This window comes from Falco punctatus (genome assembly GCF_963210335.1).
Source record: "Falco punctatus genome assembly, chromosome: 5".
Lineage (NCBI taxonomy): Eukaryota > Metazoa > Chordata > Aves > Falconiformes > Falconidae > Falco > Falco punctatus.
This window is the reverse complement of record NC_137584.1, coordinates 47,722,849-47,743,689: the sequence shown is the minus strand read 5'-3', so window position 1 is coordinate 47,743,689 and position 20,841 is coordinate 47,722,849. Positions and strand designations below refer to the sequence as shown.

Genomic DNA, 20,841 nt, shown 5'->3' with positions numbered 1-20,841 from the left:
GAGGTAGGTTTGGATCTAATGGGGAATGCAGGCTCATTGCAATACCCAGGCTGGAGGGGAGCTCAGGAGGTGTCAGTCCAGCCACCTGCCCACAGCAGGCTCAGCTGTGAGCTCAGACCAGCTCACTCAGGGATTTATTCTCTTGAGTCTTGAAAACCTCCAAGGATGGAGACTGCACAATCTCTCTGGGTGATGAGTCCTGCTGTTCTCATGGGGAAAGAGGTTTTCTTTATACCCAGTCTGAAGCTCTGCTGTTTCAGCTTCTACCTGTTGTGTCTCATCCTTCTGCCATGCACCACTGGGAAGAGCCTATCTCCATCATCCTGCTGACCCGCTTGTAGATGGCGGAGGGCTGCTTGATTGCTCCTGAAGCTGTCCCTTCTCTAAGCTGGAAATGTCCCAGTCCCTCAGCTTCTCCTCACAGGACACGTGTCCAGCTCCAACCATCTTGGTGTCCCCTGCTGAGCTTGTCCCAGTGTGTCACTATCTTTCCTATGCTGGGGGATGGGGTGGGGATCTCAAACTGGATACAGTATTTAGATGTGGTTCAGGTCAAGCAAAGGGGGATAATTATGTCCCTCGATCTCCTGCTTATGCTCCCATCAATATAGCCCATGATGCTGTTCCCCTCCTTACAAGCCCACCACACTCCCAGTGTATCTGCAACACCCAGTTCCTGTCACAGGGTTAGTGATGAAATTGTCCATGTGAATATTTACAATGGGAAGCTGTCACGGGCTCTCTGGCAGGTCACTGCATTTTGCTCATGCAGCCACAGCAACCAGCAGTAGTGTTAGTATGACTGGAACTGCTGAAGGCCTTTTATCAGAGATGAAAGGAAAGCAGTGGTATAAGGTTGTGCAAGAAATTATTTTGAAGCAAAGAGTGGGATTTAGGATTCTGTACATATGTTAAATTCTTTGATTAGTATAGTGCTGCAATAAAACCACTGTCTAATGTTTAACTCAGGCAGCTGTTTGTTTTCAATATGATTAAGCAATTTTCTGGTCACTTTAAAGACGTTCTGTTTTTCTTTTCTGATAACACTGTCATTATAAAGATCGTTCATATACTGCTCTCCTGTGTAACAGTTAGTTTGGGGAACTCCAAATACTTTAGAGGCATTAATTAGTAAATTTTCAAAACATTCCTCCAATGTAGGTAATATGCACCTCCTTTAAAAGTGTGGAGGTAACGCTACGGAAGTAGGCAAGGCTGGAGTCTGAGTGCTCGTTCCCTGCTCAAAGGCTGCTAGTCCCATGCTGTCCATTAGCATTTCGTTCTCAAAGTCTCACACTGGGATTTAGCCAAGTGATAGAGGTAAATATACAGCTGATTTCCTCCCTTTTGATTTTGCAAATAATGGTCCCACAAGGTTGACTTGATCTGAGGGAAGAGAGAAATACAAAACTGAAGTGATGCGTATAAAATCCCATCGGTCTCTCAGCACTGGAGTACTCAAGGGCTGGTGAGTGCTCTCAGTTTCAATTTCACTTCATTGGGTAAAAGAAGTTAAAATATAAAGGAAACCTCACCAAGGAAGCTGGAACATCTTCACTGCTTAGAAGGAGACCTTCATGGTAGTGGGAGTTGGTAGATTTCAGTCATAAACGTTGAGTGCCAGCAGCAACTGGTTTGCATGTAACAGATGAGTACAGCAAATATGAATCACAGTGGTTGATAGAGTCTCATCTCATCCCACTTGTAGTCTCCACAGCTGGTGGCAGAAGTCATGCAACCAATAGTGTTTGCTGGTAAGTGATATGTAATCTGCTTTCAGTGGCTTTCCCATACCTTTTGGTACATTCACCAGTTACTTAGTTGGCTGAATAGACAAAGGAAGGCTCAGATGAAACCTTACTTTCCTATCTGGTGAGAAACAAACACTCATAGAGCGTTTTGGAACAAAGACACAGTGTCTAATAGGATTCCATTGCAAAAGTGCAATGAATATGTGAACTGGGTTACTCTTTTTCTGATTCCTGTGACAAATGCTGCTCGACTCAAGGAGAAAATACAGATGCTATGTCTTGAATTTTTAACCACATAGATGTGTTTTCCCCTGTATAATATCCAGGTCCAGTGGATTTGAAATCTGCTGTAGGAACACAAGGGAAAAGTAGTTTAACCTGCCTGCTTTTCACCAAGCCTTACTTCTTTTATCTCTGTGAGCTGCCCTTATGTTTCTGGTACATGTGATTTTGGTTATTCTGCTTCCACTGTCCTTTGCTCCCTCACAGGGAGCTTGCCAGATAAATGGGAATTGGGAATTCCTAAATTTTTGTGGTGCCCCTCACCCCCTGCAACTTTTCTTGTGTCCTTGTAGGCATGGTGGCAAGCTGTCAGGGACTTGGAAGTCCCTTTAGAAATCTCTTTTCTGCATCCCCCACGTCCATGGATGGAAGCTTAGTGATTTCTACAGCCTGTATTTGCACAAATTTATGCATATTTTTTTAACTCTGCATCACTCACCCTACTAAAATTTTTATTCCTGTGTTGCTCAGCATCTGCTTCAAAAGTTAGTGAAGCTCTTACTCTTTGCCACTACTGTGGCCATAAGAAGCTAGTAAAACTCAGAGAATAATTTTCTTATGCTGTAAAATCTGCCATGTGTGTTTCAACCCAACACTCCAGGAAATCACCTCATTTATTGCTCTGTGCATACAGTGCGTTGCTATTTGCCTGCTTCACAGGGTAACATTTTCAATTCTGCACGCTCTGTTCACTGCCGCAGTGAGTTCCGAATACCGCGCTCAAAGCCGCTTCCTTTTGTCCATTTTATTACCTTTAATTGTTTGTTCCTTCCCTTTTTGTTTTATATAACTGAGAAAGAGTTCTCTTTTCCCTATATAAATCACAATTTTAAATATTTATGTTGCATCACTTATCAGTTATGCCATACTACAAAGCATTGTTTGTATTAAAATCCATCTTCCTACAAGAACTTTCCCCCCGCCCCTCCCTGGCAATTCTAGCTCATTCTTTTCACTCACTGCTATTTAGGCTTACAGAATTCTTTCTATTGTTTGTTGGTGATGGTTATTTTACATAATACTCCACACAAAACTGCTGTTGATTTAAACAAAAGCATTCTTAAATCCATTATATTATTCATCATTCCCTTCCTCATTTGTCTGAACATTTTGTTCCTTCTTTGACCACGGCTGAACGTTAAGCAGAAGCTTCCTTTGAACATGTCATACACCTCCTCTTTTAAGTTTGTTTGCAGAAGCAGAGCTATTAATCAGTTAAGTATTTTGCACTTCAAACGTTATTAATAGAAATTTAACAACAAAGGTGCATATACTTAGCTTTGCCTTACTGTGTATCTTCAAATGTTACATTGGAGAGAAGTCTTCACAGACATCATCTTAGCTATGGGTTAGAAAAGTGGAAAAAAAAGTTGGTAAAAGGGGGGGAAGAAAGGCAACATAAAATAAATGTATTAGTATATCCTGAAGGATATACTGAGTGCTTCACAACACTGATGCAAAGCACCACATGCAATGTAAATACCAGTCATGGAAGTGTGATGCATTGAGTTATGTAGTAAATAGCTAAAAAGTGGGAAAGTTAAAAAAGAAAAAAAGTGTGCAGCCATAATGGAAATTTTCCTCAGTTTCATTGTTTGAGCATGTTCCAGTCTTGGTTGGAACTGGTTGAAGATGCGGCCTTTCTCTTCTGCCTAGAGTGTCACAAGCTCTAAGGTGGATGGACTTTGAATGTATTGTACTGGCATGTCCGCTCCCACAAAAGATTAATCTTTGTAGCAAAATATACTCTTCTGGGTGAACTGAGGTGCTTAAAACAATGTATGTTGCTCTGTGTGAACAAGGCTTTCAAGGTAATCCCTGTAGACTGACATGAGTCATCTGTTTTTTTGTGTTCTTACGCTTCTGTCAAGACTATTAGAAAGCCCTGTAATTATAACAGCTGGCATTTGTGGCATCAAGGTCCAAATTAAATTTCTTCTGGGTGTCCTACAGATGGCACTGTAATTTCAGCATCATGAATAGTAAAGCATTCAGATCTCTGGATGTTTGTTTTACTTGCCTTTGCACCCTGGAATTTCCCAGCTGCAGTAGAGAGAGATCTGAGGAAGCACAGGAGAATCCCTATGCAGCCGCATCCCTCTGTCCTGCTTTGAAGAAACTGGTCTGTAATATTCCAGTGAGTCAAAAAGGAAAATTCACAGCAAAACATGCAATGATCGGCTTTATTTCTAGCAATGCCTACATTTTGAAGATGGATGAGGTTTATCAGAACATATGCTCTGTCTTTTCTAGACTGTGATATGTGAATTAAGTAGAGTTGTGTAGAAAGCAATGAAAACTATTTAGATGTTTTTGCTGTAGTTAGGTCTTTATTCATTCTTGAAGTCCACATACCTGTGGCTGAAATTGTTGAATACACAAACCAGAAGAGTACCCAAAACTACAAGGTCCTGATTTTTATTTTATTTATTCTCCAAGCCTAATAACAATGTAACTTTCAGAAGCATGTCTCATATTTTTAGTAGGGCTATTAATTTTGGCTTGCCATTGCATCAGCTAGTTAAAAATAAAAATGGGAAATAAAGATAATTGCTTTTAAACTATTAGACCAGTGTGCTCTTCTGTTGACCTTGCTGTCAGCCCTGTCCCTGCCTGGATGGTGTTTCCTGGGACACACCTTGCAGGTGACCCAGAAAAAACAAACCAGTAGAGCTCCGTGCCCTACCCTTCTTTTTGTCCTGAGGGCTCCCTGGCCTTGGTGTGGCTGGGCTCAGGCTGCTCTGAGCTCTCCTGTATCTCGGGGTGCAGGGTCTGGATGCTGTCGGGCCCTGGGAGACTGAGGCTGATGGGTGCTCTGCGGAACAGGTTAGCAACAGAGACTGCGCTGCAGCTTGGGTACTGTGATCTGTTATGAGACACCTGTAATATTCTTTTTCCTGTCTCCTGTAATGTACTCTGAGTCTCTTCTCAGAAGCATTTGATAGCACAATTTTTAAACCAGTTTCCATTACAAAAAATTTTAAAAATTAGTTATCTGGGAATATTTCTGATGTTTTAGTCCCATTCCCTACCCAATTTCCATCTATCTTGGTTCTAGTATTAATAGTTCTGGCAGGCATGGCTTTTAGCACTCACTTTGATGCCTAGCTAGTGGTTTGCGTAGTCATGACTTGTAAAAGAGACAGCAGTTTCCTCTTGGGCAATTTTGGCATTGCAACAGATTTCTGTAAGAGTTTCCTTTCTGCTTTGTGAGGTGTGGGAGTTGACAAGGGTGGCTGTTCATCAGAATTCCTTGCTGGTAAGGCTGTGGTTTATTTCTTTCCTCTTAAAGGACAAATCTTAGTTGTTTCTGTCTAATTACATCTATTTTTTTCTCTTTTTAAAAAAACAATATAGTTTTAGCTGATGAAAAACAACACTTATTTGGTACAATAAAGGAAGTTCATACTGACAAGTAATTGCCTTGTTTAAGGGTTGTGTAAAAGATCTTACTCTTCTCTTTTTATTTCTCCTGTTTTGGTTAAAAAACGCAAATGGTTTACTTAAAAATGCTGAAATCTTTAGAAATAATGGAGTTTGTTTCTGAAGTGAAGACAAGTGACAGCATGTACGTGAATGATTCCTGGTTTGGACCCGTTTAATTCAGTTATGTTTTAAGATCCATCAAAGGACAGGGTGGCAGTCTAGTCATGACTGTTTCATGCAAAGCGGATATTTATGAAGGCAAGTGTGTAATATGGAAATGGAAGCACTTCCTTTATTGATTTTAGGTTCCTAGAGAAAAATGTGCAAATCTAGTGTCATGTAAAGACTATTTAAATTGCAATATGGGGGTAGACTATAATGTGCTGTGGTGACAGCACTGAGCAGATTGATTTCTGGTTTTAATATGAAAAGAATTCTAGAATACATTAATTTTAATGCTTTTTTTCATAGACATGAAATTGTGTGAGTAAAGACACAGCAAAAGTACTAGGTGAATGGGCCTACCCATACTGTCAACAAAAGGACAGCCAGAATTGAAACCTCCTGTCCTTTGCACTGAAACAGAAAACCCAGACCCCTTACTGCATCTCTGGACTTGAGTTTTTCTCAACAAAATGCGCCTCTGGTGGAAGCTGATAGTAACAAATTGTTTAATTGTTCACTTGCCTACTTGCTTCCAACAAGTCCTTTTCGGGGTTTAGGGTAATATCTCCCTTTACTGGGCCTAGCTGGATTTCCTGGAAGGTTTGTTATCCCTGCTTAGGAGCTGTGTTTCAGTTCAGCAGGATTTTTCTGTCTGCCAGTTATGCCAACATTTAATGGTTTGTGGTAATTCATAAAGGAGAGAGAAATTGTGTGGTAGCTTCTCAGGAAATGGCATTTCTGTACCCTCCCCTGTGGTGAAATTTTTACTTTTTAGAGGTGAAAAGTGCCTCCCTGGGAAGGAGAGACTGCCACCAGCTCTTGGTGTTGACTCCGGTGACACAGCTGCACACGCTTTGATCAGGTGGAAGTCCCGTGGCATGGCAAAGGCTGCGTGCCTCGGGTCAGGGGTGCTGGAGCTCTTAGCTTTCAAGTGCTGCCTTGCTTTGACTTTGCCCAGCGTGCTGCCTCACCACTGCCCCTGAGAGCGGTCTGCTCCTCAAAGTAGAGAGTGGGTCCTGGCACACTGCATTCCAACACCTGCTTTCCGTTGGAGAGTCATGCTGGTTTTGTAGGTGGGAAAGACGAAAGGGCACATTAAAATGTATACTGTGCAAAAGCATGCTTCACAACAGCATCTGTACTAGAGTTAGGAAGAAAAAGGGTGACAGAAAGCTCTGCTTCACTCTATAAACAGCAAAAGCCATTAATACCAGGCTGCTAATGTACACATGAACCTTTCTGTGCAAGCTGCTTGTCCCCGTCCATACTGGGAAACTTGATCTCTTGCAGGCATGTCCAGTAGCCAGGAAGCAGCATTTGCATCTCACCTTTTTGAGTGTTTTTCCGTAAGTGGGTGCAGCCACCGGGTGCTGCATGCTCAGCATGGCGTGCTCTGCACCAGCATCTGCGCAGTCCCTGCAAGGTGGCCAGGGAAGGCATTGAGCCAACATGGGCTGAAAAGCTTCCACAGTTAAGATGCTCTCTGTTTTGTCTTTGTTAATTCCAGATGTTTCCCATTGCCCCACACATCCATCCCTTCCATATTCCCAGATGTTCTAGCTAAACTAATAGTGGTTGTGGTTGTGAATAGGATGAGGACTGGTTTGGATAAAGACGCAGCAGTAGGACACTGTACAGACAACAGTACTGTGCACTTGCTTGATTAAATGGGACAGGTGTGCAGCCTGCCATTGATCATCTTGCCATGTGGTGGTCCTAGCAGATTCTCAGTTGGTGTCAGATCCTGAGGCAGGAGCAGTAACCCAGGGAGAGAGAGAGCTGTGTCACTGAGTGACATGTTGAATAGTTTCACTATTTTGTGTGTGGAACTGACTTCGAGGGATCACTTAACCACTCACTAACACACCTAGTACTATTTATGGGCCAATGTAGCTAGTACTGTTTATGGGCCTGGAGGAAATGTCCTGCCTGATGCATCACTTACTGCTAATGAAATCATGCTGAGTGTGGTTACACAATTGTTAACAGGGAGATGGGCATTGAGGTAATATTGTATGTGAAACTATACCTATTACCCCTTTCTGCATCTCAATTTCCCTCTCAGCTGAAGCAGAGGCCCATTTCTGTCTCTTAAGGATTTTTCTGAAAAGCAAAACATGCAGTTAAAGGATTAACTCATCAAAGTGCCTATGTGTGTGCACTGTTTATGGCTTAGTGGCATACATTTCTAAAAATATTTTCCTTCTGCAGCCTCCTCTACCCTCTAATTGTTCACTTCTCTTTCCTACCATCAAGTTACAGGCTGGCTGCCCTCCAGTGTCTGATTCTTTTGCTTTTGCTATGGGAGCATCCCTGGCATAAGTCTGGTGAATAGGCTGAATTCTTCTGCCATGAAGAGTGTGTCTGTCCTCCTTTAGCTCTATCCCCTGCTTCTGGCTTAGCTGAGTCATGCTTTCTCTGTGCATACACTTTCAGTTGTCCCCATGGTCTTGCCTTTTTCCTTTCCAAACAGGTCTTGCATATTGTTTCCAAGGGGGGAAGGGGGAAACTAACACAATGACATGGCTTTGCCTCACTACTACTTCTTTAGCTGCTGCTTCTCCTGCAGATATGGCTTCCTCATCTGGGTAGAGCTCATCTTCCTTTGACTCCTTTACTTTGCTTTTCCCCAGCAGCCCTCTATCTCCCTTTTCTCAGCCAGTACGTTTTTATTTTTTCTATTAAATACAACCAATTAACCAAAACCTCGCTTCTCTACCATCATTTTATCCTGGCACTTATCTTTGATTTTATCTGAACATTTCTTCTTAAAACCTTACCATCCATGAATCTGTCTGCCAATGGTTCACCTGTTTTCTGAGACACACCTAAAAATTGCCTTTTAGAAGGTCCTGGTATACCCCAAAATGCTGTCTATGGTCTAATAAAAGATCCTATCCTCTGATCCATTTTTTTTCTCTCATGTTATTCCCAAGTAATTTTATTCACAATCATTAGCATGACATCTCCTTCTATAAAGGGTAGATCTACTCTAATACAGCATTGTCTTTTTTTTTTTTTTTTTTTGACCAAGTGTAGAATTTAGTCTCTCTCTCTGGTATTTCATGGCTTAGTCTCTAGCTGGATCCAGCATGATTAACTTCTGCCTTTCCTAAATCATACTTGCTCATTACTGATAATGACATTATGGTCTAAGTGCCTTCTTCAATTCTCTATGTCCTCATTTCCAAGCTGTGTTTAAATTTTGCACAGACTTTCAAATGTTTTCACTCTTCATACAGAGAAATAAACTGTCATCCAAGCTGTCATTTCTTTCATGTCGCATTTACTGAAATCTCCTATTCTCTGGCCTTGACAAAAGTAATTTCACCACCTCATATCAATTCAGAAACTCACTGCAAGGATAGTTTTCTTGCTCTGCTTCTTCGTGGAATCTCCTAGCCTATTTATTTAAGCTTCTGGACAGCACCAAACACACGCTGAGCCTTAACTCTCATTTTGAACTCCCTGGGATCCCTCCCTCCTTCCCGGGGATCCCTCTCTTAGTTTTACAAACATTTGAAAGCATTATATCACATCATTTGCAAAGCCACTTGCTATGGCACTAACACAAACCTTGACAATGTCTGTCCTGAAGCATGCTGAGACCCAACATATGAACCTGATGTCTGTTGTCTCTGTTATTTTGGACTCCGTCTGATTCCTGTCTATATCGTCCAGTTGTATTCTGTCTTAAACTGGAAGCTGCCAGGAGCAGAGTTACCTTCTCTTTTCTTCCATGTTCCTACAGTACCTGCCACATGGTCCATTATAATGGAAATAAAGTTACTGCAATCTACGCTGCCAATACTTCAGCAAAATTTCTTCAACTTCTTTGGGTTGTAATGCTGTAAATCATTTTATATAGTGCCCTGCTTTGTTACATTGTTTAGTTGCTTTGTTATTCTTGTTCCTTCTTCCAAGGTCTCAGGAGAACTCATCATGCTTTTACTCTTTGGTGCATCCTGGTCTTTAAGGTTCTTCCAGGAACAGCTTATGGGTACAAGTACCATCAAAGTACAGTACCAGATAAATCATATTTATTGTGCTTATTTTCTTTTAATCTAGAGAAAATACAACTTCTAGGTGATTCAGTTCAGCTTAGATCTGTTATAGTTAATATGTCTCAGCCGACACAGTAACTTGCTCATGCATCTGAAATTTCTGCAGCTCCCTAGTATAGTCTTTAAATGATTTGTGTGGATCTAATGAAGTGCAAGGAGAATGGAGATGATGTTAAATAGTCAAATTTTCTCAGAAAGCAACAGTTTGAAGATGTTTGTAGTAAGTAGGAAGCAGCACTTCCCACATTTTTTGTTGAACATCAGTTAAGAGCAAAATAGGGAATTGGGAGGGAAGCGGAGGCAGTGAGAAATGGGGAAACACAAATATTAGTAATAATTATTGCTATTTTTTAAATTTATTAACTAGCAATTTAATGCACTGGAGTAGAGGTTCTTAGAGACACAAGGCAAAAATCATACCTATCTGGAATCTTGTGGGTTGCACCCAAGTGCACTACCAGTACACTTAAAGCACTTTTCCTCCTGCTGAGATGAAGATTGAAGCTGTACTCTAAAGTGCTGCATAGTACATGCCATTGCAGGGGTAAGCAAGATCCCCTAGCATATTTTTTGTCTTCAGCATGCATTGTCTGCGCCTGACATTTCCAGTAAAGATGCGTTGCGGAGATACAGTCCTAGAAACAGGGTGAATCACAGCAACTTGTCCCCAGTCTTGGGTTCCTGCAACCACAGAAGAAACATCTTGCTCTTGTATTGGTTAATTGCTGAGCTGGAGGAACTGGGGAAAACCCTGCGATGTTAATGATTTCTGATGAGATATACTTTCAGGTGGTGTTTGTGTTCTAGCCTGTTTGCCTCCTGATGGAAACCTTTGGACAGCTTTAGAGACAGCTTTTGGGCCATTATATTGCTTTATAATATTATCACGATATTATATTTGTACCCTATATTGCTGCTTGCAGATGTGCAAGGACATTGGGTGCGCAGTTAAAGTTACTATCTTTTCTGCACTGCTGCTTCCTCTTCTTTCACTTTTACTGAAATGACACAGTAGGAGCATATTGGTTGCACATGCAACACATTATGAAATGTGCTGAAAACTTGAGTGACGTTCATTTGAACAGCTGTTCAACCTTCTGACCTGACTTACAAAGCCCTGTGGAGTTTCAGCCTTGGCCACCTTGAATTCAACATTTCAGCATTCTTTTATCCTAATATTTGTGGTCAGCTCACTTTCTTTTGCTAAGAATTGGGGTTTAAACTATGGAGTGACAGACATTTCAAAACAAAACAAAACCAACACAAACATTTTGAAAGTGAGTCCTCTGGAGTAGTTTGATTTTCTTGTTTGGGGTAGCTTGGATATTTTTTCTTCCTCATTGATCTCAGCAAATCACAGATTGATAGTCAAAAGTCTGTCTGCTTCACAAGAAACGTGGTTTTTGTGCTAACCTTCTTCTGAATTTAGGTGCATTTTATATTATTGCTCAATTGTATGTAAGTTGTGAAATTGAAATTTAAGGACTGTAATAGAATATTTGAAAAATAAATATTTTTAAATAAGGACATAATGAACTTTAAACATGATATTGTGGCTTGATTCCACTTAATGTTTTTGTCATCCTGTGTTGGGCTACGGGTTTCAGCAAAAGGGATGATTAATGGAAAGATGGAATTAATATTGTGAAAAACACAAATGAAAAAATGTATTTGCCTTAACAGTCATTCAGCTTTTAGACTTTATCTAATTGGTGTTTTTAGACAAAAACAATTCCCTCCCCCCCCCCCCCCCCCTTTTTTTTTTCCCCATGGTAAGAAAGCAAGACTTTTCCTTTAAAACTGTATATTTTTATTAAATCTTGTTATATTTCTGTCTTAAAATCTCTAGGGAGAGAAATTCTTTTTTCTTTTAAATGAAACGGTGTTTTTTGTTTTTTGTGGTTTTTTTTTTTTTTTTTCCTGAGATTCTCTGTGGAAGAGAAATACAAAGAACTAATAGCTTGAAGATGAGAAATTTGTGGTCATGATTATTGTGTTAACTCACATTAGTTAATGGGATGTTATATTGGCATGTTAAAGTAATTTAAGTGTGATGCTTATCTTGTTCACATTTAGACTTTCTTCAAGATATTTCTTCATTACTGAAAAAATGAGGGTGGAATGGACAGTAACAGCTCTTGCCTAGAAAGATTAAGTTCTTACTGGTAGAGCAGGACTTTTGCATTCAGATATTCCCCTCAGAGCTCTGTGTGCTCACTGAGCTGTTTCTGGTCATCTGAAAAGCACCATCACACATCATGAGGTAGTAATTTAGTTGTGTTCTGCCAGCGATATGCCTAGAGGAGTTATATCCAGTCTTTTCCACGATCTTCCAATCTTCTCGATCTTTTCCATGGCTTTAACAAGACAGGTGTATTACAACCTTTTTCTTGACAATGCTTGCCAAACAGATGTGCTAGTTTATAATATCTGGTCAGAAGACATGAGAAGCTATCTAACTGACAACAGAAACAGGATGCATTGTGGCACTTCCTTGAGTAAAGCCTGGGAGATCAGCTAGGAAGACAAATACACCATTCCTTCCCGTGTCAGAAAAAGTGTGTGTTGAAAGTTGTGTCATCAAGTGAGTTGATTTAAAGTGAGACAATTTAAATTATGAGTGCTTCAATTCCATATATTAGCTTCAAACCCTTGAACTGGTATGAATTATAGCTCTGCTGCAATGGGAAATACCAAGCATGGGGTTGCTTTTCTCCAAGCATTTACTTCTCATTATTTGTCCTACGTTGGGGGGTTTATTGCCAGTATTTTTTGTTGCCAAAATAGCAGATGGCATGAGAGGGAAAACTGAAGTAACATTATTTAAAGAGAATCATAAAAGTAAGAGTAACTATTGAGGCTGCAATTAGTGAGCTATACATTGCCATTTAAATAGTTGATACTAATAATTTAATTTTGTCTTTATTACTGTTTTTTATCACTGGGAAGTCTGAAAGTTATTTTTTCTATTTGCTTTTCTTATGTAAAACTTGAAAGATATTTGTGTAAGAATCAAGTTAACAAATGAAGGTACTTTATATTGGAATATATCATAGAAATATAAAAGGACAAACAGCTGGGGGCTGGTTCAGAAGAAAAACAGAGGAGAGAGAGTCTCTCCTTAGAAAAGAAAGGAGACAGACAGACTTAATTTTGTATGAAGTATTGGGAGAGTCAGAATATGGTGGAATTTAAGGGGAAAATGTTTTGTCATATACCACTTATGACATCAAAAAAAGCCAGATCTTTTAAGAAAACTTGGAAATTGTTTCTGTGAAAGGACAAGTTCAGTTTTTAGTTTTATGTAACTAGTTTCACCATATTACCTTCCCCATTAGAAAAACGATTACTGCTTTCCTTTCAGATTTTACTACAGTGAGGGTAAACCCACAGAAAAGGAGTAAGGTAAAATGTTCATTTATGTAAAATCAAGAAGCAAGTGTCTGATGTAGTCAGATCTGCATTTGTAGGAGTAGTAAATAGCCAACTTTAATGATTTATTTCTGTGTGCAGATGTTTTGGCAAAGGATGTAGTGTTTAAGAAGCAAGAATCATAGTAAATCCCCAATGCCTAGAGGCAGTGATGGCTGTAGAAAAGTATTGCAGCAATCTTTTGTAACCAGTAATAGTTTTTTTCTGAGTTTTATTTCAGCTCTCAGGGCCAACCAGCTTGTTATGCTACCCATCTTGGACAAGACCCCCTTTTCACACTGGTGGGAGGCAATCTTTTAGCAGATATTTCTTGCTATGCTCTTGCTATGCTCTTTTTTGTGTGGTGAAACAGGCTTTCTTCTCTTGCTCATTGCAAACATACGTCAAAGTGAAGATGGCTGGTAGCAATTTGAACAGATAATGAGAATTAATGTGATTAAAAGAAAACCAGATCTAGTGCTGAAATAGCCTGGAAGCAGGGAAGCCACTGATGATTAAACTGGATTCCCAGGACAAAGTGTTCCATGAGGAGGCACCTCCTCCTCGTATCTTTGAGCTTTTATCATAGAGGTGATTTTTTTGCCTCTCAGCAGTCCATATCTGGTCTGACTCAGATATACTGAGAACAGCACTGCGCTCCCAGCTTGCTGGCCTGTTGCCTGTCCTGAACCCTGGAGAAACTCCATGTTATATACTAGCACGTGGACCTAGATGTTGAATTGAGCAATGGGTGCTGGTTAAATTTATCTGGAGAAGCTCTGATGTGAACAGTCCAGTTTTCTCTATTCTCTTGTTCCTGGGGAAATGCCTTTCACCCATGGGGAAAAGAAGACCACGTGCAAATCTCTATGGTTGACCAGACTACACTGTAGTGCAGGAGCAGTTCCACCTCCTGGTGCCACCTGCCAGGGCAGTCTTCCATTGCCATCCCTTGCCCCGCTAGGTTGCTCTGTTGCAGAGGTGACATCTGAGTACAGTTTATGTACTTTGTGTACTGTGAAGGGTGGAAGGAAGATAAACTCTTCAGTGCTCCCAATCTTTTAATGAAGAATCAAACAGGACTCTCAAGACTTCTGTTTCTTGTGAACTTTGTGAATATGGAGTTGAAGTCTTTGATGGAAGAAACAACAAGCCCCCTCCAGCTATTTCTTCCTTATTTCGTTCTCATAATCATCAGCATAACTATTTTGCTTTACTTTTTAAAACCTGTTCTCTTGACATTTCTTTGAAAGTGTGAACACTGACCCTTTGTATGATGCTGTCAATAAAATGACCATTGCCTGAGTGGAAAAAAGGAGGAGAGGATTCACATTCTAAAATTCAGAGAGTGCAAACAGTAGCAATTTTTTGTGGCCTTTTGTACTCAAATGCAGGAGCTAAAAGTGTGCTCCTGTTATCCTGATGTACTACATTGCAGTTGTGGCAGTTGTAATGGAACTGAATTTCCTTGTTACATTGCTTGTCAGGGTGGCAGCTTGGGAAATATTGCTCAGGTAACTGTTCTTTTTGGACATAGGAGAAAACTCCATCCACAGTGCTCTGGAGAGCAGCTGTAAACACAGGAAGGACTGGTAAACTTCTTTTCTAGTTGTGGTTTTGCTGACTTAAATCAAATTATCACTGCCCACGAGATGCCTCTGGCAATGTGTAGGTGGGGGCTGAGCCCCACTGTGCATTCCGGCAGCACCAAGGGGGCTGCAGGGAGGCCATTCTCTGCCGAGGGGACTCCAGCCTCTGTGATGGGTTTTCATCCTGATGGCCACTGGAGGGGAAATGGTATAAATTCTCCAAAAGGAAAATGACACTGTGTTGTGCTGGGCAAAGGGCCTTGAAGTCATTTTGTTCTTGAAATGGTGCAGCACAGAGCTGGAAACCGGGATGCGCCAGGCAGTCTCCCCATGGCAGCTTGATCTGCCAGAATTTTTTTAGTGGCTTTTCTAGGAGATCTGGTTCATTTTGATGACCGTAACTTTTCTCTTTATTTTTTTTTCCTCTGAACCTCATCCTCCAAGTTCACAACATGTTTTGTAGCAGCTTATTCCTGTGATAACTTTTTAAGATTTTTACCTTCCACTGAATGCATAAAACCTTCTGCAATGTCTTGACACCAAATGTTTGTCAGAACTGCCTTCCAGTGAGGATGTCTCAGGTTCCTGTCACTACAATAAGCCATGTTTACGATTAGTGCAGCATTTCTGTGCCTTTGTGCTGGGGGCAAACATCCCCTTCATTCTCTCTTTAGATGCTGGACCTTGCAGTGTTCCCTCAAGACTGTTTGCTGAATGGCTGGTCTGAAAAAACAGGAGGGAATAATGTTCCCTCTCCCCTCATCGGTACCTTTTTGCAAGGAACTTGTTTCAAGAGAAACCCCTTAGATTGTTGTCTCAGGAGGGGCTACAGGCTTTGGGCTTTTTTTCCTGCCTCTCCTCTGTGTTTCATCTTCTGGGCTAGCAAGAACTTGCATGTCTTTGGAAGAGAGTAGAACACCAGGGAAAATCTTTAGACCTAGAGTGTTTCCTTACACCTTAACTGTACTAATACTTCATCCATTTCTGCAGCCAGCTTAACTTTGCCTGCTTTTGTTGCCTGTCACAGCAAAAAAGCCAGTTAGGAGGCAGTAATGATTACAGCATTGCACTTAATGTTTCTGCAAACTCTTCCTTGGCCTTCAAATATAAGAGCAGTAGGAATCAGCTCAACACTATAAACGGGAGTTTGCATGCAAACTCACATTTGGGGCAGACACACTTCACTAAGCATGCCATTTTGATTTCTTGTTTTTGTCTGTGGGGCCACGGAGGCAGCTGGAGCATCTCTCCTCTGTTGAGTCTCTTCTTTCCAGCCCCTCTCCTCCTGAAGGCATTGAGCATGGGCTCCTGCAACTGCTTGCTCAGAGCTGTCAACACCTGTAACCTGCTGCTCTTGGGCTTCCTGGCTGGAGTGACAGGACCTGGCCACCATCCAAGCAGGGCAATGTTTCCAGATCTTTTCTGTCTCTGACACAGGAGCAGTAAACTTTGTTCCAGTTTTTCCTGGCTCTCTCCTAAACAGAGTCAAAAGTTGAATTTTTTAATTGCTTGCAGGTGAGGGGACTAAATAATTTCAAATGCATTTGAAAATAAGGCTATGACCAACATTATTATAAAGTGACAAATGCAGTTTCTTGCTGCTAAGCCTGTGATAAGAACCCTTTTGGCTTTTCAAGGGGTAATTTTTGTTTAACAAGCTTAAATTTATCCATTGTGGCCAAAGCTGTACATATAGTCTGGCAATTATGACTTATGATTATACTTATTGTTTCTGATGCTAATGGTCAATCAGTAGTTTCATCTGCAATTTGAAATACGAAGTCATGGGGACTGAGGTGGGTGGGGTGCAACTTAAATGGTGTGGGATGGGCCATGAACTTTCATAAAAAGTGCCTTAATGTTGGTTTGTCGTTGCCGCATCGCAAAACATCAGCTTAATATCCAACTTTCCTGGTAAGTCAGTAAATGAGGGAAAATCTACAGATCAAAAAATTCCTTGTAAAAGTAAGGTAGTCAATTTAGATAGCTAATTAAGCAGTTAAGTAACTGGCTAGATCTGATTAACTAGTAGTTAATGGTAAGGTTCTGTCAGATTAAGTTGATGTCTAGTAACCCGAAGGACAACTATGGGTTTACGATCACAGTAATTACTTTTCCCCCTGCATTGTTGCAAGAACCCCAGTTAGAGGTAATGTGATAATTTAGGTTTATTATGTAAGGCTGTCTCCTTGCCACAAGACAGTGCTTCAAGCCCTTCTGTAATACAGGGCAATGCTGTTCCTAATGCCTGGTAAGTGAGATATGTGGTTAAGTAATCATAGATATTTTTTTTTAACGGAAATTTTTGTAGCACTATCACTAGTTTCATATTGCCTGTCAATTCATTGCCCATTGAAGTGCAGATTGTTGCATGCAGCCAAACAAACAGAAAGCAAACAGAGAGGTTAAAGCTGGTGACCAGTGTGAGAAATATAAACAGAAGGAAGGCAAAGAGCATATTTTCCAGGTTGTCTTATAACCCTGACTTGGTACTTGGTAAAGCAGATTTTTTTTGTTGGTTTTTTGTTTGTTTGTTTTAAGTAGTCTGCCATCTTTTTTTTTGTTTTTTTGGTTTTTTTTGGAGTAATCTGCCATCTGAACAGGAACTGAGAGCTATGCATATTTTGGGTGCTTCTGCAACACAAATCGTTTGAGTCATGTTGCATATCTCAAATATTTTGTTCAGAAGCAGGAAGGCATATGCCCGCTCTGGATGTCATCTGAGGGATGCCTGGAAGGCACGTCTGGCAGGTTCATGTCAGCATCATTGCATATTGGCGTACTCAGCGTAGTTTGTAACTGGTTAGAGACAGCATGAGGCCCTGTCGATTTTGACTTCCACAAGAGTAACATTACTAATTAATTAAGATTGTTTTTTACAGTTAGAATCAATGGAACATCAGTGGTTTTCTTCCTTTTTTCCACCCTTTGATCTTTAACAGAAATATTTCCATTTATTTCAAAAGAGTTGATGTAGTCAGATGGAAATGATTGCTAGGTTCTTCTAATAAGTCACTTGCTGTGTTTCCACATTTATTGCATCAGCTATTACTCATGTACCTACTTGTTTATTACTCTTCTTGAAAAAGCAGGAGTGAAGTGGGACTACTACAGCTGTGCAAACTGATATTTACAATTCAGTTGTTGAATCAAAATAAAAAAAAACCAAACAACCAAACACTCAAAAACTTGAATTTGAAGTCTTTTAGCTGAAACCACTTTTGACATACTGTATGCAATTCAGACTGAAATTAAATGAGCTGTTTCAAGCACCTCTAAGAAAAGCTAAAGAAATGTAGTTATGGTTTACCCATGATAATGTAAATCCATCCCCTTTGCTTTTATCCAGGAGATCCATTCTGCTTTATCCTCCAGAAAGTAAGAGATTCCAGTTTGTTTTCTTCTTTATAAAGCCATTTGAAGTGGGAGAGGTTTCACTGTGCCTTGGTTTTTTTTCTGTCTTCGGTTTGTTCCACTTTGCAATTTTAGTGAATTGAACATCCATGGCAGCAGATTGCAATCCTGGTGCACATTTTCCATGTGGGTGCCTTAATCTGTAGGCTGGAGGGTTTCCCTCTCTTTCTGTTCTTATCTCATTGCAAATGGAGAGGCTTAGGAGGAAGAGCAGAGACCCTCACCTTGATGCTTAGGGGGTGATACCTCCTTCAAATTCAATGTCCACCTAAGTCAGGTCAAGGATACACACACAGGTGTCTCCAATCTGCCCTGAGTCCTATGAAATGAGGTGTTCTGGGCCAAGTCATCTCCTGCTGCAGTGGTTCCAGTCAGGAATCTAGACACCTTCCCGGTGTTGTGAACTTATGTTGTCTCCTGCTGACCCCGCGCAGGCTTGCCCAGCTCCCCAGCTCAGGTGTAGCTTTTGTGGGTGTAGAAGCTCTTCTGCCAGCAAAACCACCAGCCCTGGGCTGCCATGGTGTGACCACCTACCATCACACAGAGGGCATGTGAGGGGCACAGCTCAGCAGGGGATGCAAACTGCAGCCTGTGGGAGGGGAATACTGGGGGGTAGGGGGTTATGGTTTCCAGAGACAGCCCTTATGGATTCATGCTAGACCAGTAAGGTGGGTATAGACTAGCTCTACTTGAGTGGTCATATTTATCCAGCTCCTTCTCCTAATTCACCTGTCTGTTTAGAAAGGATAGATGGTTTTCATACAGAGCACCTGCAGAAAATTGAAAGGAAACACTTATTTTATCATAGTGCAGAGATAAACAGGTTATGCCCTTCCAAAATATTGGTTTTGCAACAGTTCAGTACACTTGAGCAGACATAAAAGTCCTAATGTTATTTTACAGTGTAACTAATCTCACTCAAGTTGGGTTTACTTAAGAGAAATAAACTCAGGTTATGTGTATGAGAATTATTTCTGCAGTGAATGTGTGATTTATTTATTTTTAAAATATCTTTCTTTACATAAGGAATAATAACTTATGCTCTTAGCTAGAATGAGAGAGAAGTTAATGCTGCTTTTGAAAATTGGATGCTGGCTCAAAGATTGCTTATCCAGTTTCTGGAAACTAAAGCAAAGTTTGAGTTAAAATCACTGACAACATTCTGCTGAAATCCATTTCAACACAAAGCACGCAGGTGGAAGCATTTCCTTGCCAGTTAACGAACACTTCTCCTCTTGCTTCCGTACCATGGCTAATTCAAATTTGTGTAGTTCATATAATTGCACCCCACCCTCCCTAAATCCACAGCACACATAAAATGAAGAAATGACAGGAAAAAAGGCCCCATCACAATAATTACTATAATTTAGTTTGTTATTCCCTTGCTTTCTGGCTCGGTATTTGAGTCTTGATATTAATTTGCTTGTATAACTAAAGGTGTTTCCTCTACTTGTTGATACTAGCTATGATTTCTAAACATCCTTGAATCTATTTGCTATAACATCTCTCCTCATCATAATATGTCTTCAATTTGAGCCACTAATAGAAAGCACTTCTTTCTATTTTTGGACAGAAACAGTTGGGAGCCAGAAAAATATGTATTTGTTTGTCTTTCTATTTTTGGTTTGAAATTGCTGGAAGCCAGTAGGTGGGTTTTTATTTTGTTTTAAGTTTTTATTTTAAACTAAAACAAATATTATGTATGAGGAATGGCACATATCTTAAATTACTGGTTGTAGTAACAGGAAAAAGTTCTCGTTAGAAATTCCTCTGAAGTGTGGCTCTATTTCTGGAAATCCTTTCTTGTTCACTTCAACAGTCTTGTATCCTCTGCTGTTTCACTCAATGATTCTTTCATATGCAGAGGGCTGAGTTTTGTAGAAACCTTACTGGCACTAAAAAGTTGGTAAGTTTTCCTTCATCTTGTATGCTGCACTGATTCTTTCATCATCTGTCCATTCCACCAGTCAAAGAAAAATCATGCAGGGAGTTGACTATCAGTTGTATATACCAAATGAAATCACCTGAACTGTCACCTAGATGGAAAACTACTAACTTTGTGTTTTTTCGGAAAATACATCCTAGCATCTACTGTTGGACTGCACAGATTTTGCTCTTGAGAACAGAAAATTGCAATTTGATATAAAATGGGTAATTCACTATGAGATCTCATCCCACTTAGGAGAGCCAGCAGGTTACCTAATTAGAATTCCCAAAAAACACTTGGAATTACTCAGCCAAAATGGAAATAAAAATCTTACAGATTTTTTCAAAGTAAAAAACTAAATGGAAAAAAATTCCAACTCCCAACCTGTCCCGTTTTACTGTTTTATTCTCTATGCATTTCCATAAAAAAAACACCCAAACCAACAAACTAAACCAAACCAACACCCCCCCTGCCCCCATGAAAAACTAACCCCAAAAAACAACTGAACAAAAAGCACCCCCCCTAAAACTTTGATAGCTTTGAGTTAGTGTTCCTTATTATTGGTTGACTTCTAAATCAGTAAAATCAGTTCACATAGCATAGCATTCTCTTTTGAAAAGGTCTTTTTCTTTGAGGGCTGAGTGGTGTGGGGAGGGTAAAGCTGGCAGGTCAAAGTGTATTAACACAGCTTTTTACTGGCAAGTCTTACGTTATATGAAAATATAATACAGAAGTAATGGAAACTTTCTCTTTTTACAGTGTTCCCACTAAGCTTTGAAACCATTCATGGAAGCTGATGGCAACGCTCTTGT

The 20,841-nt window shown here is 40.4% G+C and overlaps 1 protein-coding gene across 6 annotated transcripts in view; it reads left to right on the top strand.

Moving 5' to 3' along the window:
• The window catches only part of IPCEF1 (interaction protein for cytohesin exchange factors 1), a 112,812-nt gene that overhangs the window by 31,344 nt on the left and 60,627 nt on the right, over window positions 1-20,841 (top strand). For 5 of the 6 annotated variants that reach the window (XM_080389794.1, XM_080389791.1, XM_080389795.1 and 2 more), the window contains one exon: window positions 20,789-20,839. In XM_080389794.1, coding sequence (XP_080245920.1) covers window positions 20,816-20,839 — 24 coding nt within the window. In that variant the 5' untranslated portion in view covers window positions 20,789-20,815. Of the gene's footprint in view, window positions 1-2,971; window positions 5,293-20,788; window positions 20,840-20,841 lie in introns of those variants that run through there. The other variant, XM_080389792.1, reaches the window with a different exon arrangement.